Here is a 24,170-nt window from a genome sequence, read left to right on the forward strand (position 1 = left end):
GCTGGTGATGCTGGAACAAATATGGCCGCCCCGGCGTCCGTCGGCTCCTCGGGCTCCCGCAGTCCTCGGCTGCCCGCCGGCCTTCGGCTGTTCCCCCTACTGGGGCTGCTGCAGCTGCTGGCCGAGCCTGGCCTGGGCCGCGTCCACCACCTGGCGCTCAAGGTAAGGCCGACCGGGGCCGGGTAGGAGCGGGCCGGGGGCCGGAGGCCGCGGCCACTCCCGGGGGCTGGGGGCTACTTTGGCCCAGAGGAGGGGGGGGTGGTCTGTGAGCGTTTGGGTTCCCGCCCTTTTTCCCGGGCGCGGCCACCCTCCGAGAGGGGTCTGTTGGGAACTGTGGGAATGGCGGGAGTCCTCGGTCTGTCTGGAAAGGGTAGGAAGATTCGAGCTGAAAGAGGGGCAGGGGCTGAACTGCGGCGTAACCCCGAAGGACTCCGGAGGCCGCGCTTGCAGTCCCTGCTGGTTTCCCTAGCTTCCTTGCCGACAGCAATCTGCTTTTCCTCCTCCCTTGTCACCTCCAACTTTTATGCCCCACTTCGCTTGTCCGCGGTCTCCACTTGTCCATGCCCTTGTACTTGGCAGAACCTTTGCCTCAATTTCCTGGTTCGGCTTCGGGCGCACTTTGGACCGATCAAAGCGGGAATCTCCAGGAGGAATTTCAAATCTCGCTTGAAATACGTGACCGGAAATTTAAACCCAACGTTTAAAATATGTTTCTAATTAGAGGGCCTGCCTTTTTATCTCTCGCTCCTGTCATTGTCTGTCTAGGAAAGAGATTTATGATAGGCCTAGAATGATCCCTTGGATCTTGCTTTATAACTCAAAACATGCCTCCAGGCGATTCAGCAGGTTAATAGATCTGGAAAGTAGAAAAATAAATCGTTATGACTCAAAGCCTTGTGCATTGTTTTCGTAATATACAATTTTCTTAGAAGTGTGGGATTGTAGAAAGTTTGTCTTATTAAAACAGTACTTTAACAAAGCATTGTATTTTGTGAATGTACAGTTTAAAGAATACAGAATCTGGATTTATAAACCTGGCCAGACCCATACTCCATACCCTGGCTATCAGTTGTTTGTAAATAAAATGTATACTGATTAAAATGGTTCTCAACCACAGGAAGCCAAGTGAGACTTGGCTCCTTTTGGGAATCTGCTGAAAGGTATTGAATCTCTCCCCAGAAAATGCAGGTAGAAATGTAGGCAAAACTTTCTTGGAATTTCTAGGGCTTTATAATCCTGCGGAAGCTTATCCATAGGCCCTAGTCCCCAGGTTTATGACTCCAAGAGATGAACTCCTAAAATTCTTTCACTTTATAGTTTGGGATCATGAGTCTTAGATGAAGTCATGCAACTGAGTTTATGTAGTTTATAAATTAGAGACAAAGCTAATACTAGAACACACTGGATCATGTCTCTTGGCTTTGGGCATTTCTAAAATTAAAGTGTCAGATGGGCAACATCAGTAGGTAAATACTGACAATATTGGTATAGAGGAAAAAGTACACTATCCTCAGTGGTAGAAGCAACCCGAGTTGGTGTAATTCTGGTGATTGATTTCTCCATATTGTGCTAAATTAATTAATATTTTTCATCTTTGTAATTGTTTCTCAAGTACTGTGGTGCCCTTTCCATAGTCAATACTGTAGTTGCTCCTTTTCTCTTAAAGTAAACAGTATGGCGTTTTGCCCAAGGAAATGGAAATCACCTGAAGAGAGCCTGTCAGAGCAGCAGCATTAGATTATCTTCTTTTGCTTGAGACTGAGAGAAATAGGAGAATTTCAACCATACACCAAATAGACAGAATAGTATAGTGAACGCCCATGTAGCTGTCACCCAGCCTCAGTAACCATTAACCAGTGGCTAATTCTGCCCTTTCCCCACACAAATCACTTCTCACTTGCATTCTTTATTGTTTAATTAGAAACAAGTCTTTTTTTCAGTTTTTATTCAGTTGTCTCATCCCATGCTACATTTTCCATCATTCTTCTGGTTTTCTCAGTCTTCTCAAATTTCTTCTCTTTTGTTCTTTCTTTAGATTCCTTAACTTTCTGAAACAACTTTATTGAGGCATAGTTTATATACATTAAAATTCACCCATTTTAAGTGTACAATTCAGTGATTGTTAGTAAATTTACTGAGTTGTGCATCTATCACCACTGTTCAGCCATAGAACATTTCCATCACCTCTGTAAGATCCCTTGTGTTGCTTTACAGTTAATTCCTGTTCCCACCTCCAGCCCCAGACAACCACTAATCTACTTTCTGTCTCTGTAGATTTGCCCTTTCTGGATATTTCATGTAAATGGAATCACACAGTATGTGATCTTTTATGTGTGGCTTCTTTTATTTATGTTGTTGAGGTTCATACATGTTGTACTGTGTATTAGTAATTCATTCCTTTCAATGGCTGACTACTATTCCATTGTATGCATATACCACCTTATGCTCAGCCATTCACCAGTGATGGACATTTGGGTTTCCTTTTTTGGCTATTGTGAATAATATTGCTGCAAACATTCACATGCAAGTCTTTGTGGGGACATATGTTTTCATTTTGGGGGGTGATAGCTAGGAGTGGAGTAGAATTGCTGGGTCATATGGTGGATCTGTATTTAACTTCTTAAGAAACTGCCAAAGCACTTTCAAAGTGACTGTACCATTTTACAGTCCCACCAGAAATTTGTGAGGGTTCTCCTTTCTACATATTGTGCCAACATTAGTACTTCTTACGTTATTTTAGAGTGAATCAAAGTCATCATGTTGTTTGATCCATAAATATTTCAGTATGTACCTATAAGAAACAGGGACTCTTTCAAAAACATAACTACAATGCCATTATAACAAAAAAGAAGTTAATCTTTAATATCATGAAATACCAAATCAGGTTCAAATTTCCATTGGTCATAAATGGATTTAAACTTTTTAAAAATCAGAATCTAAATATTGTCCTTGCAGTATGATTGGTTAATATGTCTCTTAAGTCTCTCTTGATCTAGGGGCGATTCAGCAGGTTAATAGATCTGGAAAGTAGAAAAATAAATCGTTCCTCCAAGCACCCCTGTACTGGATTTTGCTGATTATTTCCTTGTGGTGTAATTTAGTATGTTCATCTATCCTTCATCCTATGTGGCCTAGATATGCTGGATCGTGTGTGTGTGTGTGTGTGTGTGTGTATTTAAGAAAAGCTAGAAATTCAGGCTTTTATGTGAAATTAGCTAGCAACTAACTCAAATTTAAAAACGAAAACAAAACACGGTGTTGGCCAAATACAACACATTTGTGGGCCAGTCTAAGTCAGTGGACTGCCAGTTGGAGAGCTGTTTAAAATATAGAAGTGGCTAGGTAAGTGACCATCAGCTAGCTCAGTTAAATGTTACTGTATTTATTTTCTAAATTCAGTTTGTGAGAAAAACTAAACTGAAGTATCGTTACTCCACTTGCTTTATATTTGAAAGCAGTTTAAAATATGAAGTTATTGAGGAACATAAAACACTTCTTGTGTTCTACTATTTAGTACAAAGAGCAGAATTGTATTCTAGTATTTAGTGAAAAGTTTAAAACAACTTTTTTAAAAAAAGGAGAAAATACACCGAAATGGTAGTTGTCTTTAAGAATTATGGGAATTTTTTTCTTATTTCATCTCCAGAGCTGACCTTTCTTCTGAGCTCTGGACAAGTATATCCGATTTCTTAACCCCCGTTTCCACTCAGATGGCTCATAAGCACCTCTGTATGTTAGAAACCAACCTGACCTCCCACTCCCTTCACCCTCAACCTATATGTACTCTTTCTCTAGTTTTTCTTTTCTTAGTATCTGGGACCACCAGCTGCTCATTTTCTCAAGTCAGAAATCTTTTATTCTTATCTTCTCATCACCACGTTCCATAGATGTGTGTTCTAAATAAATAGATCTCCAATCCATTCACTGCTCTCTCTCATCACCACTGTGACTGTTGGGTCTAGGCCATCCTCATATCTCTTGGACCAGGGCGGTCTCCTCATACCTGGTGTCCTAGCATTACTCCAGTTCGTATTTTGTTTTGTCGCTGGAATGATCTTCCTAAAAGCCAAAGCCAGTCGTGTCAGTCCCCTTTTAAGCCCATCAGTGGCACCCTGGTCCCCTCAGGGGGAACTCAAAACCCCTAGACCGCCAGTCTTTCTGTTAGCCAGCCTCCTCTCTAGTCTCATTGCCCTTCCTTTCTTTAGTTTCTTAGTTCATGTGTGTGCAGCTTGGTGAATTTTTTTAATGACTGAATGTACCCACATAACCAGCACCCAGGTCAAGAAGCTGGACATTACTAGCACACCAGAAGCCCCCCTGGTCTTCTCTTCCAGTCACTAAAAGTCTTGAAATAACCAACACACACCTAAGCGAGGAGGGGAGAGGTCTTGTCCTGCTCAGTTTTGTACTGTAAGGCCACACAGTACTGTAGTGGGGCTCAAGCAGACCGATGGGTCAGAATAGGAAGCACAGATAAGAGACTTATGTCAACCTGAGAACCTGATGTGCAGTAGAGGGGGCATCATAGGGCAGTGGAAGTTAGGACAGATTGCTCTCAAGTGGTCTTAGGATAAGTAGCTGGCTCTCCATGGGGGCGGGGGGGAGCAGGGAATAGATGCCTACCGTACAAAAATGTATATATTCTACGTGAATTAAAGACCAAAATGTGAAAACAGAAACTCTAAAACTTTTAGAATAACATATCGTGAATATTCTATGACTTTGGAATAGAGAACGATGTTTTTTAAAAGACATTTAAAAATACTATCGGGAATAAAGATTGATGGTTTTTTTTTTATTGAAATATAGTTGATTTACAATGTTGTGATAATTTCTGCTGCACAGCAAAGTGACTCAGTTATACACGTATATATTCTTTTTCATATTCTTTTCCATTATGGTTTATCACAGGATATTGAACAGAGTTCCCTGTGTTATACAGTAGAATCTTGTTGTTTATCCATCCTATACTATATAATAGTTTGGATCTGCTAATCACAGACTCCCAGTACTTCCCTCCCCCACCCCCCGGTAGGTTTTTTGAAGGAGAAAAGTATCAGGAATAAGGATCAATACGTTTTCTCCTTCAAAATGTAAAAAGACGGGGGCTTCCCTGGTGGCGCAGTGGTTGAGAATCTGCCTGCCAGTGCAGGGGACACGGGTTCGAGCCCTGGTCTGGGAAGATCCCACATGCCGTGGAGCAACTAGGCCCGTGAGCCACAATTACTGAGCCTGCGCGTCTGGAGCCTGTGCTCCGCAACAAGAGAGGCCGCGACAGTGAGAGGCCCGCGCACTGCGATGAAGAGTGGCCCCCGCTTGCCGCAACTAGAGAAAGCCCTCGCATAGAAACGAAGACCCAACACAGCCATACATAAATAAATAAATTAAAAAAAATTTAAAAAAAAAAAAAAATGTAAAAAGACTTATATAACAAAAGAAAAAAAAGAGACTGGGAGAAGATACTTGCAGTATAAAAATCAAAGATTAGTAGCCAGGATATATGAAGAACTTAAAATAAAATCCAGGGACTTCCCTGGTGGCACAGTGATTAAGAATCTGCTTGCCAGTGCAGGGGACATGGGTTCGATCCCTGGTCCGGGAAGATCGCACATGCTGCGGAGCGACTAAGCCCGCGAGCCACAACTACTGAGCCCGTACACCGCAACAAGAGAAGCCACTGCAAGGAGAAGCCCGCGCACCGCAACGAAGAGTAGCCCCTGTTCACCACAACTAGAGAAAGCCCACGCACAGCAACAAAGACCCAGTGCAGCCAAACATAAATAATAAATAAATAAATAAATATTTTAAAAATCTAAAAGGAAAATGGACATATGATATTTTATTTTTTTTAAATTTTATTATTTTATTTTTGGCTGCGTTGGGTCTTCGTTGCTGTGTGCGGGCTTTCTCTGTTTGCGGCGAGTGGGGGCTACTCTTCGTTGCGGTGTGCGGGCTTCTCATTGCGGTGGCTCCTCTTGTTGCAGAGCACAGGCTCTAGGCGCCTGGGCTTCAGTAGTTGTGGCACGTAGGCTCAGTAGTTGTGGCTCGCGGGCTCTAGAGCGCAGGCTCGGTAGTTGTGGCACATGGGCTTAGTTGCTCCGTGGCATGTGGGATCTTCCCGGACCAGGGCTCGACCCTTGTCCCCTGCATTGGCAGGCAGATTCTTCACCACTGCGCCACCAGGGAAGCCCGGACATATGATATTTTAAAAAAAGCATTTCACAGAAGAAAAACCCAAATGGCTGATAAACCTAGATGAGGTGCTCAAACTCATGAAGTACCAGGAAATGCAAATTCGGTCAACATCAGCCTTGATTTTCCCCAAAACTGGGAAAAATGAAATGTTTGATGACATCAAGTTTCAGTAAGGATGTAAGGAAACTTTCATATACTTTGGGGATCCATTTGGCAATTTCTAGTAAAATTGAAAATGTGCCATCTAGATATATATATACCCTCAGTCCCCACACACATAATGCATAAGATATGTACAGGGAATGTTCATAACAGCATTGTCACAGCAGAAGATTGGGAATTAACCTGAATGCACAAGTAATGCTTTGGGGAAATGGATATACTGTGATGTACATAATGATGGAACACAAGCAGATAAAGTGAGGAACTAGAGCATATTCAATGTATCAACACAGGTAGGTGCTCAAAGAATACAGAGTTGTCTGAAAATGCAAGTTGCCAGAAATACACATACACTGTGACACAGTTTATCCAAATTTTAAAAACATAGCAGTGCTATATGATGTTTATGGTTATGGACATGTCCACTGAAAAATAGAAGTGCACTTAACCAATTCATGAGCTTGGAAAGCGATGGTGGAGCAGAATAGGGTTCAGTAGAGGTACAAAGGCACTTCACCTTGTCCATGAAGTTCTGTTCTTTTCCTCCTTCCCGCCCTCCCTCCCTCCCTGTGGCTCTGAAGCAACTGTAATACAGACATTTGGTAATTGTGGGGAGTGGGTAGACGGATATTTATTTGTTGCTGTTCCTTTTACTGTTCTACAGCTAGGGGTATTGTGAGTCTTATGAGGGCACGGCTCGCTTGTCTCGCTGACCATCGATTGCGCAGGGCCTGACACAGATGAGGATTCAGGAAGAGTATGTTGAGTGAAGAAATGGATGTGTGTCTGTGTTCCAGATTTTCTAAAATGAGCGCTTACTACTGGAAAAAGTATGGTTGCCAATGTTTATAAAAATACAAGTTCTCTGCACCTGGGTGGTGGGCTTGTGAGTGCTTAGTACGTGGCTGATCTTGTTATAGATGCCACCAAACAGCAAGATTATAAATTATGGCTCTGTACTTTTCTGTTTTGTTTGGTTAGTACCACTGAAAAGCTACAATGACTGAAAAATGTGTTTTAAATATTCTTAGATGTAAAAGGAAAACACCAAACTATTATTATTAGTTTATACCTGAGTGGTAAGGTTGTAGCTACTTTTCTGTACTTTTTCAATTTCATTTTCTGTGAGCATGTGCAAGTTTTATAATTCAAAATAAATGATATTAAAATAAAACAGAGATTAGAGGGAAATCTCCAAATTCTGAATAGTTTTCACAAGGTGGTGAAACAGTAGTGACTCGGGGGCAGGGGAGAACTTTGATTCTTTTTTCCCTAATATAGTTGTCTTTTTTTTTTTTTGGCCACAGCATGTGGGATCTTAGTTCCCCGACCAAGGATCGAACCCGTGCCCCCTGCGGTGGAAGCACAGAGTCCTATCCACTGGACCGCCAGGAAATTCCCCGTTTATAATTTTTAAAAATTAAATTTGATTACAAAAACTATCCTATTCACTCTGGAAGTCAAATAAAAATGATTTTTTTGAATACAGTACTTCATTTTCAGAGGCATAGTTTACAGAAAACCCAAAATTTTTTTGCTTGGATAAAGTGTAGATTAGAACAACAGAAGTTACAATTACCTTTCGTAAAACATTTGAGGGAGTCAAATAGTATTTAGTATATGACAAGTAAGTTTGCCTTTTGGTGACGTAAGAGCTTTTCTGTTACGAGTCCTAGTCCTTGCTGTTCCCCGTCCCCTTAGTTGGATTCTTCCGAGTTAACCACTGGTTCCATTTGGTGTGTCCCTTCCCCGTTAAGGTCTTCATATACACATTTCCCACACGTATGTTTCTTTCTTTTCTTTGTTTGGTGTAATCACTTTAAAACATCTAAGTCAGGTCAGGGTGTGTGCAGAGCTCTTCGATGACTTCTAAGCCGATGTCCAGCCGTCCTGGCCTCTTGCACTCCTCCGTCCACAGAGCACAGGTTCACCTGAGGGTGGCACTCCTGGGTGCCGAGGCCCAAGTGCCCTTCCTCTTGATGCCTGCAGGCTGAGGGCCAGCTCCTCTCGATCCCTGCTCAAAGACGCCTTCCCAGCGAAGCTTTCTCTGAGCAGCCTCGCTTGGGTGGCAGTCCTGCACGCCCTCCTCCTCGCCCTTCCCTGCTGTGTTTCTCTGCAGCGCTCATCACCATTGAGCAGACCGTGTCTTATACTGTGTATTTGTTCTTATCTGTCTGTCTCTCCTAGAATGTAAGCTCAGCGAGAGAGGCCTTTTTGTTCATTTTTTCAGTGTTTTGTTCTCAAAACCTAGAGCAGTGCCCGTAGGTACTCAATAAATACTTGTTGAATGAATGAACTTTTTCATTTATTAGTTGTGGACATTTAAAAAATGTTAGTATATATATGGGTCTACTTCCTTCTATTTAACTACTACAGTAATATTCATTGTAAGAGGGACTCACCATTTCTAAAAATCATTCTTTTGTTGATGGAAGTTTATAGTGTATTTTTACTGCTTGATTTTAGCTGTTATAAACAAAGCTGCTATGAATATTCTTGTCATATATCTTTGTGTATTTCTATGGGGTAGATTCCTAGGAAAGGTACCAAATAGCCCTCTATAAAGGTTTTATCAATTTGCACTCCAGCAGTAGAGTATGAGCATGTTCAGAGTGTGCAGTTACCCACATACTCCACAGCACATTATGTCTTAGCTTGTGCCAACCTGATACGGAAGAGGTGACATCTTGTTTTAAGCTGACTGTTGGTGAGGTTCAGGATCTCAGCATGTTTATTAGCCCCCTGCTGTCTTTTAATTTCAGATCTTCTCTGTAGACCAGAAATTTTAGGAAAACTTATTTCAGTAAGAATATACTTTTCAGTGTATATATGTTCTTAAATGCTGGTAAAGCGTTTGTGGTGGGAAAAATAAAGTTGCATGCAAACAGAAAACATGAAGAAGAGAAAAAAAATTGCACCCATAATTAAGACCCAAAGCTTCACTTTTTAAAAAATAAATTTATTTATTTAATTTATTTTTATTTTTGGCTGTGTTGTGTCTTCATTACTGCGCATGGGCTTTCTCTAGTTGCGGCGAGCAGGAGCTACTCTTTGTTGTAGTGCACGGGCTTCTCATTGCGGTGGCTTCTCTTGTTGCGGAGCACGGGCTCTAGGCGCATGGACTTCAGTAGTTGTGGCACGCGAGCTCAGTAGTTGTGGCTTGCAGGCTCTAGAGCGCAGGCTCAGTAGTTGTGGCACATGGGCTTAGTTGCTCCGCGGCATGTGGGATCTTCCCGGACCAGGGCTCAAACCCGTGTCCCCTGCATTGGCAGGTGGATTCTTAACCATTGCGTCACTAGGGAAGCCCCAAAACTTCACATTTTAAATAAACTTTTTGGGTAAATTTTTGGCTTAGAATTTCAACAATCTTAAAGTTTTAATTTTACAAAGTAGTTTCTTGCAAATAAGAACAAACCTTTCAGGGGACTTCCTTGGTGGTCCAGTGGGTAAGACTCCGCACTCCCAATGCAGGGGGCCCAGGTTGGATCCCTGGTCGGGGAACTAGATCCCGCATGCATGCTGCAACTAGGATCCGGTGTGCTGCAACTAAGACCCGGCACAGCATGCATGCATGCACGCATAAATAAATAAATAAACAAATATATTTATTTATTTACCAAAAAAAACCTTTCAGAATAATCTGAAATAATCCAGAATAATCTGATGCTGCATTTTTTTCTGAGATCCTCTATGATAAATTAAGTATACATTAATTCAGATGGCCTCATCATCAAGCTAATGCTTATTTCTTTGTTTGAACTAGTACTTTTGAGATTATAACTGTGGGCCAATTATGTTTCCACGAACTTCAGATAATATAAATCTACTAAGGAAGGCCAGGAAAAAATATAAGTTTTTACAAAAATCAACCATATAAATATGTACCTGGGAACAGTCCTGTATTTTGTTTATGTTCTGGTAACCTTGACTTCTCATGAGTGAACAAATTCATTTAATTAACTTGATAAGCAGTTTACTGTGATTAGGAATATAACTTGTTTTTAAGGTTATTTTTTTATTCCTCCCCTATATGGGGAGGAATGTAAGGGAACAAAATTGACGACAAGTTGATGGCTTGAAATTTTCTATAATAAAAAAGTTTTAAAACAAACAAAAGACATACTGTTTATTTGGTTGTAAAAAGTATTAATTTTCTTTTTTTCTTTTTCGGCCGCACCATGCGGCATGTGGGATCTTAGTTCCCCGACCAGGGATTGAACCCGCATCTCCTGCATTGGAAGGCATATTCTTTACCACTGGACCACCAGGGAAGTCCCTGTAAAAAGTATGAGATGGATAAGAGCACAGGTTTGGGTTTTAAACAAACCTGAGTTAGAATACTGGCTTTGCCAGCTACTAACATTACGATTTTAAGCAAGTTTTAGCACTCTGAGCCTCATCTGTAAAATGGGCATAACAACACCTGCCTCACAATGTTGTAATGAGTGAATGGTGATAGAGTTCTTCCTAGCACAGTACAAGGTCAAATGTTTGCGATCTCTGTGATCCTTGGAGAAACAGACAAACCTTACTGCTGGTTCAGTGCTGATGGAAATGATTGAGTGGGCTTTGAAAATGTAATTAAATCTTCATCGCTTGTGTCAGATATTGTCATCTTCACCCCGCTTTGGCAACTCCTTGCCTTGTTGCCTCCTTTTACTTTGTCACTCCGCCATCAAGACACTGACATTGCTGCCTCTTACCTGGGAGAGTATCTGGAGGGACAGATGTGAGTGCTGAGGCTTCTCTCTTGCCCTCTCACACCCCATCCCCAGACGTTGCCTGTAGCACTCTGGCTGTAGCACTGACAGTGGACGGGATGTTCATCCCAGGGCCCCCAGATCTCTGGCTTCCTTGTGGTGGAAGGAGAGGTTTCCTTGTTCCTGGACAGTTAGGCCTGGCTGTTGGAGATTTTTTTTGAGACTGAGTGTTTATCACTTCTTGGGCCTCAGCCCTTAGGGGTGTTTTGTAGATATTGGTTTATTTACATTGAATTAAATCAAAGTTGAATGAGTGGTTAGAATGTTTGACCTTCCTGGTTACTTTCAATCTCAAAGTTTGTGTCTCTACGATTTGTATAGTGAAATACAGTTTACAAAGTCACTTCCATACGTATCTTATTTGATATGGTGACATGATAGCTTAAAATGGAGTGTCAGAGGTTAGATTAGGCGAGGGTCCTGCAGTTATTACTGGCAAATGGTAATACTTAGAAATAACGATTGATTTTTTTTTTTGTAATTACAGATTAACACATGGTCTTTGTTAGAAATTTAGGAAATATAGAAAAGTATGAAGAAAAAATTGCTACCCACCATCCCACTGGTACTAACCTTTTCATGGTTTGATGAATTTCTTTCAAATCCTTTATAAATAATTGTAAATATATATACCTTTTAATTTTTTAAAACAAATTTAGCTCTTACTGTATATAGTTTGATTCTGTTCTTTGCATTTAATATTTTTTCTAGCTTTATTGAGGTATAATTGACAAATAAAAATTGTATGTATTTAAGACATACAATGTGTGTGTATGTTTGTGAATAGTTAAGATTTACTCTCTTAGCAGATTTCAAGTATACAGTATTGTTTTTTTAAAATAAATTTATTTATTTATTTATTTATTTTTGGCTGTGTTGGGTCTTTGTTGCTGCGCGCGGGCTTTCTCTAGTTGCGGTGAGTGGGGGCTACTCTTCATTGTGGTGCACGGGCCTCTCATTGCGGTGGCTTCTCTTGTTGTGGAGCACAGGCCCTAGAGCGCGTGGGCTTCAGTAATTGTGGCACACGGGCTCAGTAATTGTGGCTCGTGGGCTTAGTTGCTCCGTGACACGTGGGATCTTCCCGGACCAGGGCTCGAACCCATGTCCCCTGCATTGGCAGGCGGATTCTTAACCACTGCGCCACTAGGGAAACCCCAAGTATACAGTATAGTTAACTGTAGTCACCACGTTGTGCATTAAATCTGCAGAACTTACTCATCCTGCGTATCTGAAACTTTGTACCCTTTGACCAACATCTTTCCATTTCCCTCTGCCCCGAGCCTTGGTAACCACCATTCTGCTCTTTGCTTCTTAGAATTCAACTTTTTTAGGTTCCACATATAAGTGAGACTGTGCAGTATTTGTCTTTGTGTGTCTGGCTTATTTAACTTAGCGTAATATCTTCCAGGTTCATCTGTGTTGTTGCAAATGACAAGGTTTCCTTCTTTTTTAAGGCTGAAAAATAGTCCATACATGAACACACATTTTCTTTATCCATTTATCTGCTGACAGCTACTCAGATTGTTTCCATATCTTGGCTATTGTGAATAATGTTACAGCTATCTCTTCAAGATAGTGATTTTACTTCCTTTGGATTTATACCCAGAAGTGGGATTGCTGGATCATATAGAGTTGTATGGGTTTTTTTGGCCGCACCCGCGTCTTATGGGATCTTAGTTCCCTGACCAGGGATTGAACCCGGGCCACGGCACTGAAAGCAGTGAGTCCTAACCACTGGACTGCCAGGGAATTCCCTAGAGTTCTAATTTTAATTTTTTGAGGAACCTTCATACTGTTTTCCATAATGACTGGTCTAATTTACACTCCCACCAACAGTGTACAAGAGTTCCCTTGTCTCCACTCCCTCATCAACACTTGTTGTCTTTTGACTTTTTGATAATAGCCATTCTAGCATGTGTGAGGTGATATTTCATTGTGGCTTTAATTTACATTTCCCTGATGATTAGTGATATTGAGCACCTTTTATGTCTTCTTTTGAGAAATGTCTATTCAGATCCTTTATCCTTTTTTAAAAAAAATTATTTATTTATTTTTGGCTGTGTTGTGTCTTCGTTACTGCGTGCGGGCTTTCTCTAGTTGCGGCGAGTGGGCTTCTCATTGTCGTGGCTTCTCTTGTTGCGGAGCACGGGCTCTAGGCGCGCAGGCTTCAGTAGTTGTGGCACGCGAGCTTCAGTAGTTGTGACTCACGGGCTCTAGAGCTCAGGCTCAGTAGTTGTGGCGCATGGACTTAGTTGCTCTGCGGCATATGGGATCTTCCCGGGCCAGGGCTTGAACCCGTGTGCCCTGCATTGGCAGTCAGATTCTTAAGCACTGCGCCACCAGGGAAGCCCCCTTTATCCATTGTTAAATCAGGATATTTGTTTTCTTGCTATTGAGTTGTTTGAGCTCCCTGTGTATTTTGGATATTAACCCCTTATCAGATACATGGTTTGCAAATATTTTTCCTCATTCCGTAGGTTGTCTCTTCACTCTGTTGATTGTTTTCTTTGCTGTGCGGAAGCTTTTTTGTTTGATGCAGTCGCATTTGTCTATTTTTCTTTTGTTGCCTGTGCTTTTGGTTTCTATCCAAAAAGTTATTGCCCAGACCATTGTTAAGAAGCTGTTTTCCTATGTTTTCTTGTAGTAGTTTTACAGTTTCAGGTCTTACATTTAAGTCATTAATCCATTTTGAGCTGATTTTTATATATGGTGTGAGAAAAGAGTCCAGTTTCATTCTTCTGCATTTGGATATACAGTTTTCCCAACACCATTTATTGAAGAGACTATCCTTTCCCCACTGTGTGTTCTTGGCACCTTTGTCAAAGATCAGTTGAACATAAATGAGTGGATTTATTTCTGGGCTCTATTTTCTGTTCCATTGGTCTATATGTCTTTATGCTAGTACCATAGTATTTTGATTACTATAAGTTTGTAAGACATTTTGAAATCAGTCAGTGTGTTGCCTTCAGCTTTGTTCTTGTTACTCAAGATTGCTTTAAGGTCTTTTGTGGTACCATGTGAATTTAGGATTGTTCTATTTCTGTGAAAAATGCCACTGGAATTTTGATAGGGATTACATTGAATGATATGGATAGAATGGACATTTTAACAATGTTAATTCTTCCAATCCATGAGTACAGCTTATCTCTCCATTTATTTGTGTCTTCTTTAATTTCTTTCATCAGTGTTTTTGTCGTTTTCAGTGTATAGTTCTTTCTTCTCTTTGGTAAAATTTATTCCTAAGTTTTTTTTTTAAATATTTATTTATTTATTTATTATTTATTTTGGCTGCACTGGGTCTTAGTTGCAGCATGCGGGATCTTCGTTGTGGCATGCAGGATCTTTAGTTGTGGCGTGTGGACTTCTTAGTTGCAGCATGTGAACTTTTGGTTGCGGCATGCATGCGGGATCTAGTTCCCCAACCAGGGATCTAACCCAGGCCCCCTGCATTGGGAGTGCAGAGTCTTACCCGCTGGACCACCAGGGAAGTCCCTGTTGTTTTTTTATGCTATTGAAAATAGAATTGTTTTCTTTATTTCTCTTTCAGATATTTCGTTATTGTATCAGAAATGCCACTAATTTTTGTATGTTGATTTTGTCTTGCAACTTTACTGAATTTGTTTATTAGGTTTTTAAAAATATTTTATTTATTTATTTATTTGGTTGTGCCAGGTCTTAGTTGCAGCTGGTGGGCTCCTTAGTTGTGGCATGGGAACTCTTTTTTTTTTTTTTAATACAGTAATCACTGAAGAGAAAGTTACATATTAAATATTTATTTATTTATTTATTTATTTTTGGGTGTGTTGGGTCTTCGTTTCCGTGCAAGGGCTTTCTCTGGTTGCGGCAAGCGGGGGCCACTCTTCATCGTGGTGCGCGGGCCTCTCACTATCGCGGCCTCTCTTATTGCGGAGCACAGGCTCCAGACGCGCAGGCTCAGTAGTTGTGGCTCACGGACCTAGTTGCTCCGCAGCATGTGGGATCTTCCCAGACCAGGGCCCGAACCCGTGTCCCCTGCATTGGCAGGCAGATTCTCAACCACTGTGCCACCAGGGAAGCCCCCGGCATGGGAACTCTTAGTTGCGGCATGCTTGTGGGGTCTAGTTCCCTGACCAGGGTTTGAACCTGGGCCCCCTGCATTGGAAGGGCGGAGTCTTAACCACTGCCCCACCAGGGAAGTCCCATGAATTTATTAGTTTTAATAGTTTCTTGGAGGAGTCTTTAGTGTTTTCTATATATAAGATCATGTCGTCTCTGAATAGAAACAATTTTACTTTTCCCTTTCCGATTTGGATACCTGTTGTTTCTTTTTCTTGTCTGATTGCTCTGGGTAGAACTTCTAGTACTGTGTTGAATGGTGAGAGTAGGCATCCTTGCCTTGTGCCTGATCTTAGGGGGAAAGTTTACATCTTTTCACTGCTGAGTATGATGTTAGCTATGGACTTGTCATATTACAGCCTGTATCATGCTGAGGTACATTCCTTCCATACCTAATCTGTTGAGCATCTTTATCATGAAAGGGTGTTGTATTTGTCAAATGCCTTTTCTGCATTTACTGAGATAATCGTAGGATTTTTTCCTTCACTTTGTTAATGTGGTGTATCACATTTATTGATTTACATATGTTGAACCATCCTTGCATCCCAGGGATAAGTTTTACTTGATCATGGTGTATGAGCCTTTTTTTTTTTTTTTTTTTTCTTTGCGCCTTTTAATGGGCTGTTGAATTTGGTTTGCTAGTATTTTGTTGAGGATTTTTGCATCTTTGTTCATCAGGGATATTGGCTTGTAATTTTCTTTTCTTGTAGTGTCCTTATAGGCTTGGTATCAGGATGATTCTGACCTTGTAGAATAAGTTTGGAAGTGTTTCCTCCTCTTCAGTTTTTTGGAAGAGTTTGAGAAACACTGGTGTTAATTTTTCCTTAACTGTTTGAACAGAACAGATTTTCTGTTTCTTCAGATTGAGTCTTGGTAAGTTATATGTTTCTAGGAATTTGTCCATTTCTTCTAGGTACTCCAACCTGCATTTAATATTATATTGTTATTACTTTCCAATATTAGGGGATAGTGGTGTGAAAATGGCTTTCATGTCAGATCTGTGTTGAAATCCCAGCTTTACCACTTAGAGTCTCCGTAGTCTTGGGTAGCGTTTCATCTCTGAAACCCTGTCATGGGGATACTGCTTTTAACCACACTGGGCTGAGTGAGGATTAGACATCATAGGAAAGCCCTTGGCACATAACCCAGTTCTTGGTAAGTGCTGGAAACAGGGAGTTGTGATGCTGTTGTGATTGTTTAAAATATTCTTCAAAAACATGTTTTTAATGGCATTGTATTATCAAGTAAAATGCTATATAAAAGTGAAAAAAAAACAGTAAAGGAATATAGAGTTTGTGTGGAAAAAAATCACTGTTATAAGGTTGCAATTGAAACATTTTCCCCCAAAAACCTAGAAAATAGACATTGTAGTGGACTACGTGAATATAAAAATCGATTAACAGGCTTCCATTTTTGCTACACAGCATCTAAATGCAGGATAAATTAGAACAAACATACTTTCAAAATTTAAACTTATTGAAGTATAATATACATGCTAAAGAAAATACTCATTGTAAGCGTACAACTCAATGAATTTCCACTGTGTAAGAACACTTGTGCAACCAGCAACAACGTTACCAAGCATTTCCAGAAGCTCCTTAAGGCCGCATTCCCCAAGTGACTGGAAAGTATCTCCCTCCCAAGAATAACCAACCACCATCCTGACCTCTGTTGCCTTAGCAAATTTCCCCCTACGTTTGAATTTGAATTTGTTATACCTATGGGGAATATGGCTTATTTTGCTTAGTGTTATGTCTGTGAGATCCCTCCACATTGCGTGGGGCAGGAATTTTTTCATTTTCCTTCATTGTCCCTCTGTAGCCCTTCTCATCTGTGGATTTTGCCAGAGTATTAAGCCCTAATGTCCAAAGTGATCCACCATATGTAGCTGAATTAGTTTCTGTCCTGTGAGTCTAGGATGGTAGTAGCCTTGTAACACCTTCGGGAGAACTGAGAAGATGCCCACTCAAATCATGTTCTCTGGAGGTTCATCTCTCGTGGAGTCCCAGGAAAGACTGGGAGCTTTAGCTTTTCTGGTTTTTGTGGTCAAGCAGCTCTCCAGTGTCTTCTAGCAGATGACTTCTGGAAGATAACAGTTAAGTTATCTTATCTGGCTTTTTTTTTCTCCCTGGGAGTGCTGGTTTGCTGCAAGCTCCTCCATCCCACCTGCAAGTGGAAGTCTAGCAAATGCATAGCTGGGCTCCGAGAAAGAGGAGGGGAGGTCCCAGGGCCAGATAAAGGGGAGAGGGAGAGAAGGAGCTGAAGCCCCAGTGGCAAAATAACACAAGCCAGGGCTGCCCCAAGGCATAGAAATTTGGACCCAGAGCCTTGGATTTTGAGCAGCTGGTGAGGGGGAGCAGGAGCCAAAGCCCTAGACCCAGGCCAGGAGGGGCGCTGGAACTGTGTCCCTCTCCCCAGCTCATAATAGCAGACTCTCAAGAGCTCTGTTCGTTGAGTGAGAGAGTGGGCTCGGAAATAAAACCCTCCTAACGGCAGTAAAACGTGTCTTAGCTATGGGAGGAGTCAGTTTGATTTTTCTGCTGAAGATCTGATCCTTAGCCTCTCATCATAGGCGTTTGGTGTTTGCAATTAGACTACCTCTGAAGTCCAGGAGCTCCAAGTCTAGAGATAAAAAATTACCCCTCACACAAAGAAACCAATTGCTAGGAAAGTCAGCAGAGATGACCAAGAGCAGAATTAGGGGTCTCAGAGCTGCTCAGTGTGTTGTAAGATAGCTATATTTAAAATGAAAGAAACAACGGATAGAGTTTTAAAATATGAGCAAGAAACAAACACTACTGCCATTAATGACTATGCAGATTTGAGGAAGAACCAAATCCGAGTTTTAGAAAAGTACTTAGCATAATGTCTTGCATTTAGGAGCTACTTAGTAACTGTGAACGTTTGGGCAAATAATTTTCAATATAAAACTCATGACTTTACACAGTGTGAAGCGTCTTTGTGGAACCTCAACTTTAGAAGTATTCACGAATACCATTGTTCCGTTGGCCCTAAAATTTGTTGACTGAGTTGACATTGGAATCGCCATTTTGAGATAGTTTCAAGTAACGTTCAGATATTCCTGTTGTCCTGCAGTGTGAGGAGCTGGTCACACTGAAACGCCTAAGAAGGTTTATATAAATGGGTGTATTCTTGGAGCGGCTCTGGCCTCTTCTCCCTCCCGCCATGCCCCCCTCCCCCGCCTCCATGTTTTGAGTGCCTACTGGATGCCAGGCCTTGTACTTGAAGGAAGCATGGGAGGATGACTAAAACACTGTTCCTCCTTCCCTGGAATCCACATTCCACAGACCATCGAGTCTGCCCCCGGGACCCTTACAAATACACTGGAATGAATCGAATCTATTGTGTGTTTCCTTCTGCAAAATTGTTGCTATATTATGAGTTTCTGATGAGTCTTCTTCAGCTTTTGGAGCAAGAAAAGGTCCCACAGCTGTCTATATTACTGAATATATAGAAACATTGGTTAGGTAGCAGGGAACTAGATAGCCATAGTTTTCCAAGCAAATGAATAGGTTAACTAATCAAGTTGACTTCTCCATGTTACTAATTCCACCACTGCAAATCCTTTTAGGATGATGTGAGGCATAAGGTTCATCTGAACACCTTTGGATTCTTCAAGAATGGGTACATGATGGTGAATGTCAGTAGCCTTTCAGTGAATGAGCCTGAAGGAACCACAGACAAGGACGCAGCTGTAAGTGCCTTTCCAGGAGATCTTTTCTGTTGCTTAGGTGAAAGCTTCACCCCATACTTAAATATGAAGTATCAAAATATAGAGACCATTAAACTTGTGAGCGGGCGTCAGATAGTTTTATTCTTAACAGTTAAGTTGTAATTCTTGAATAATTTTAGTAGTAACTGATCCTTCTTACAAAATGAATGCTAAGAAAACCAAGAGGTGGCCAGGCCAAAAGAGTCACCTTTCTGCTCTTGGAGTAATGAAGGTATGGGCGCCCGGACATCATGTGGTTATTTACTTCCATTGTTTTTACCTCCTCTTAGATTGCATTCAGCCTAGACCGCACAAAGAATGATGGATTTTCTTCTTATCTGGTGAGCATCAAATGCATGACCTGATCACTCCCTTCACTTGAACCCAAGACACTGGGTGGAAACACCCTGCTTCCATCAGTGCTGTTGTCTTGAGGTGGTAGCAGCTTTGACTTCCAAGCATCTCTGAGCACCCACAGTTGTGTTATTTGAACGGAGTCTGGGCCACTTATTTGCTTTGTTCCTGAAAACGTTTTGTTCTTACTCTAGTGTGAATGAATAAGGTGGTGTGTAATTGGGTCTTCCTTTCTCAGGATGAAGATGTGAATTACTGTATTTTAAAGAAACAGTCTGCCTCTGTCACCCTTCTAATCCTAGACATCTCCAGAAGTGAGTAAGTAATTCTACTGATCCTTCAGTTCAATCCTAGAGTAAAGTTAGGGGGAATTTGGTAGTTAAGTTACCATTTATTGTCTGCCACATGCCAAATATTTTGCTGAGTGCTGGAGATTAAAAACAAGATGAGGAAGACAGAGGTCCAGTCCTGGAGGAGCTTCTAGATGGATGAGGGAGACAGAAGAGCAATACAAACGATCACAGCAAACTAGAGAAGTAGTAGAGCAGAGAGACTGAGGATTGCAGAAGAGAAGGGAAGGCTTCAGAGAAGTGTTGGTGCAACCACCCTTCTCATGAATAGACTTTACAGGTGAATAAGAAAGGGAGGAGCGTTTTAGGCAAAGGGAACGTGATGTACAAAGGCGGAGTGGTGTGAGATAGCGTGGTGTGTTCAGTGAGGTGAGTGCATTGTCTGCATCCAGCTAAGGGGACGAGAGGAAGGCTCCTTCCCGTTCAGTGCTAGACATGCTCCCCTTGGCACGCGTGGCAGTGCCAGCTGAGGCTGTGTGTCCACTCAGGCGTGGAAGCTTGCTGGTGCCTCCTCAGGCGGGATGGGGCAAACACAATCACGGTCTGGTAAGCAGGGAGAAGGGGGGAGATGCATATTAGGTGGGCTGCTAATAATGCTCACTGCCCCTCGTGCGGTCCCCAAGGCTTCACTTTAACATCTTACTGGGGTTTTTTTTTTACCTCTTGTTCCTTTTCCCTTGTACACCAATTTGTTGAACACATTGCACATACTTAGGAGGGAATGTGTACCTCAGAATTGTATGGTTGCTACGAACTTAAGCTTTAGAGTGAGACTGCCCAGGTCCTCTCCCAGCTGCTCACTAGCTTACTGCTCTTGGGCAGGTTCTTTAACCTTTCTGAGCTTTCATTTCAGCATCTGTAAAATGCAGATAATAGAATCTGCATCATACGACATCATGGGACTGCATGAGATGATGGATTTAGAGCTGGAAACAACACCTAACTTATAACACTTAATGGCCATAAGCATTACTTTGAACTCTTTTTCTTCTGTCTTGTTTGAATATAGAGTGCGAATAAGATCTCCACCAGAAGCTGGTACCCAGTTACCAAAGATCATCTTCAGCAAGATTGAGAAAGTCCTTGGTCAGAACCAGGAGCCTGGTGTTAACGCTGTTTCAGCAGGCAGCCAGACTCAGAAAAAACAAGGTAAACTGTGAGGTAGAAACTAGCATTTTCTTCACTACCCTGATTTGTAGATTCTTTTTTGTTCCTAAGTAAAAACAAATAGGATCTTAGCATTATTTTATTTTTGAGGTGATATAAAAATATGTAACAAAGAAAAATGTGGAAAAGATGGGAGAAGAAAAGTCATTTCTCCATACTCCCTGTGTTAGAATTTTAGTAATTTATGTTTCCTTCTAAACTTGTTTCCTAAGTCTAGAGTGTTTGATTTTTAAAACTCATACACATGTGTATAATTTTATAAGCATCCCTGTTCACTCAACTTTAAGTTATTTCATACTTATCAGATATCCCATTAAATGGATACTGTAATTTGCTCAGCCTTTCCCCGTAAAGAGACATATTTCTACTTTGATGCTATTATATTAAAACATTGTTACATCAGACATTGTTATTTGTAGATTTTTTTTCATATGTAGAGCTTTCTTTAGGATGGGTTCCCAGAATTGGAATTTCTGGCTCAAAGGATATGAATACTTTTGAGAATATTGATACATATTTTCATTCCTTTCCACATGAGTTGTGTGAATTTATACTCCTGTTGGGAAATATATAAGAATAGTGCCCACGTCACCATGTCCTAGACAATACTGGGTTTTTGGTTTTGTTTTGTTTTGTTTTTTAAATTCTAAAGTGAAAGGCAAAAAGGTATTCTTGATTTTGAAGTCACTCTTATTACTGAAGCTGCTCTTTTCCTCCATATGTTGATTAACCAATTTATATTTATCACCTCTTTCATTAACCGTTAGGTTTATCGAATAATTTATGAGTGTTTTAAAGATAACTATTTATTGTATTATTTATGTGGTTTTTTTCTCAGTTTGTCAAAATTCTAACCCAGCTGAAAAGATGTGCAGAAATGTTACATTTGTGTGATGGTGTAGTTTCACGTACGTGCACCATCTCCTTGTCCAGGCTCCTCAGGCTCACATAACCATTCCCTGGGCAGAAAATCTTCTTTTCCTTCTTTTTATTCTGAAACTCTCTCCCTTCCTGCAGGGAGTTTGAGATGCTGTCTTCCTCACGAAGAGAGTCTTAAGTAAAAATAAGACACAGATGCCCTCTCTGTTCATTGAAAGATGTCATTAGCAATTTCTACACTCCTTGCCGTGGAAATAAAAATAGTATGCTTTATGCTAATGTTATTTCCTATTTTTCCGTGTATATAAATAAATCTCATATATTATATATATATGTATTTTAAACAATGATCTGTTTTCAAACGTAATTACTTAGAAGATAAGGAAGTCATTCCACGTGGTGTCTCTGACAGTGACATGCACTAGGTTATTTAGAGATGATTTCCCTCGTCTGTACTGAGCATTATCATTTATTAGATTGCATTTATAATAGATCAGGTTGCCATTTGCGGCTTCTACAGCTCAGGAGTGTTTGGGGTTCTAAGCAGATGGCATTTCACAAGATGGCACGTGGCCTCACCGTTTTGATTGTTTGCATTATTTGATATTAGACGAGCTAGAGTCTCATAAAATGATACTGTAATATACATATGAGCTGAATCATGCAATAATAGCTCTTAAATGGTTCTGCTTCTAGACAGTGGAAAGTCTGAAAGAAGTACAGTGGATTCAAAGGTAAGAAATAACCTGACTTATGCTCTCAGCTTTCCTGGGTGTATATGTATGTCTGTGTATGTGTGTGCATATAGGAATGTATATACATATGTATATATGTACACACACAGGTGTGCACACATACATCTGCATGCCTGATCTACAGGGGGTTGCCTTCTGTTTGGGGAGATAACTTAGGCACTCGGAAACAATTTCAAAGTAAGACTGAGTGCTGAGCTATACAGCACTTACATGATAGAGGCTCAGATAGTGAGGGGAGAGGGAAGTGGGCTCTCGGAGAGCCCTCTGGAGGGAGGCGTCACCAGGGCTTGAAGTTTGGTAGATTGTTCGGGGAAGAAGAGAAGGAAGGAGATGAAGACCATCATGAGCAAAGACCGGAAGTGGAGATGAGCATGACAGGTGCTGGGCACTGGCCTATTGGAAGTAAAAGGTACCTATTTGGGAGCAGAGAGGAGCAGTCTTAGATAACAGAGGGCTGGAAAATTGAAGGTATCGATGCACAGAAAACAGGAAGTCATCATGTGTTCTTGACAAGGATGGAATGTGATACAGAAGGTGTTAAGGGAAGGTCATAGTTCTGAAGGAATGTGCAGGGTAGCCTTGGAGAGGGAGACAGTGAAATTAGAGGGACCAGGAGGAATGCTGTTGTGATAATACAGGTTTAGGGTGATGAGGATCTGAACTAGAGCAGAGCTTTGGAATCAGTCTGGGAGGTCATTTGGGGGTGGTGGGAGGGTAGGAGAAGAGGTAGATTTTTTTTTTTTTTTTTTCCCCCAGAGGTGTAGGAAGTAGAAATAGCAGAAGGAAAAACGGGAAAGTTTTGGTTTGGGATATCTTGATTTTTCAGTGATGGGACATCCAAATGGCAGTATTTTATTTTGTTTTATTTTAACAGCTTTATTGAAGTATAATTGATATACAATAAACTGCACATATTTAAAGTGACAATTTGATAAGTTTTGGCTTGTGTGTACACCTGTGAAACCACCACCACAACAAGAGAGTGAACATGTCCATCACCCCAGAGGTTTCTCCTGTCCCTTTGTCACCTTCCTTTCCCTAAGTAACAACTGATCTGTAACTATAGATTAGTTTTATAGAAGCTGCTATGAATGAAGTACGCGGTACCTACTCTTTTCTGTCTTCTTTCATTTAGCGTAATTATTTTAGGTTCGCCCATGTTCTGTGGATCAGTAGCTCCTTCTTTTTGTTACTTACCTTTAGTCCTCTGTACCGGTGGCAACATGTAGATCATTTGAAGTCGGGGATGGAGCCCAGGTGCTGTGTCGGGGTGTGACCTGGGTTGGCATCCGTTGTCTAGCTGGAAGCTTTAAAACTAGAGAGGTGTTCAGTAGTGAATAGGGGGTATTGAAGAGACAAGAGGTAGATGAGGAAAGGAAATGGGTAAAGAATTACCATTCTCTGTGAAAGGTGATGTCATACATCTTGAAAAAATGGTGAATTTCTTTTTCAGTGAGGTTTTGAAGACCAGCAAATTTCAGGTTTAAGAAAAGCATGTTTTGGAGTTTTAAAATTTTTATTTTTATTAGCATGCTTTTTCCGCCAGTCTCATTCTAAAATAGGTTGTTAATGTCTTTTTTAGGCAACAGGAGAGAAATCCTTTTCTGTTCGTAATAATGATGGGGCAGTTTCATTTCAGGTATGTATTCTCTTTCAGTCAAGCTTCGTAGAATTTATCTCTACCATGTAAAAGGGTGAATTTTTATAGAAATTTTGAATT

At 41.0% G+C, this 24,170-nt stretch overlaps 1 protein-coding gene across 2 annotated transcripts in view; it reads left to right on the plus strand.

Annotated features, from left to right (window-relative positions):
• GPR107 (G protein-coupled receptor 107) overlaps positions 1-24,170 on the plus strand; it is a 73,845-nt gene continuing 49,675 nt past the window's right edge. The window contains exons 1-7 of one of the 2 annotated variants that reach the window (XM_036855169.1): positions 1-162; positions 18,805-18,927; positions 19,236-19,286; positions 19,538-19,617; positions 20,659-20,798; positions 22,392-22,429; positions 24,033-24,089. In XM_036855169.1, the coding sequence (XP_036711064.1) occupies positions 22-162; positions 18,805-18,927; positions 19,236-19,286; positions 19,538-19,617; positions 20,659-20,798; positions 22,392-22,429; positions 24,033-24,089 (630 nt within the window). In that variant the 5' untranslated portion in view covers positions 1-21. The remainder of the gene's footprint in view (positions 163-18,804; positions 18,928-19,235; positions 19,287-19,537; positions 19,618-20,658; positions 20,799-22,391; positions 22,430-24,032; positions 24,090-24,170) is intronic. The other variant, XM_036855168.1, reaches the window with a different exon arrangement.

This window comes from Balaenoptera musculus, chromosome 6 (assembly GCF_009873245.2).
Source record: "Balaenoptera musculus isolate JJ_BM4_2016_0621 chromosome 6, mBalMus1.pri.v3, whole genome shotgun sequence".
NCBI lineage: Eukaryota > Metazoa > Chordata > Mammalia > Artiodactyla > Balaenopteridae > Balaenoptera > Balaenoptera musculus.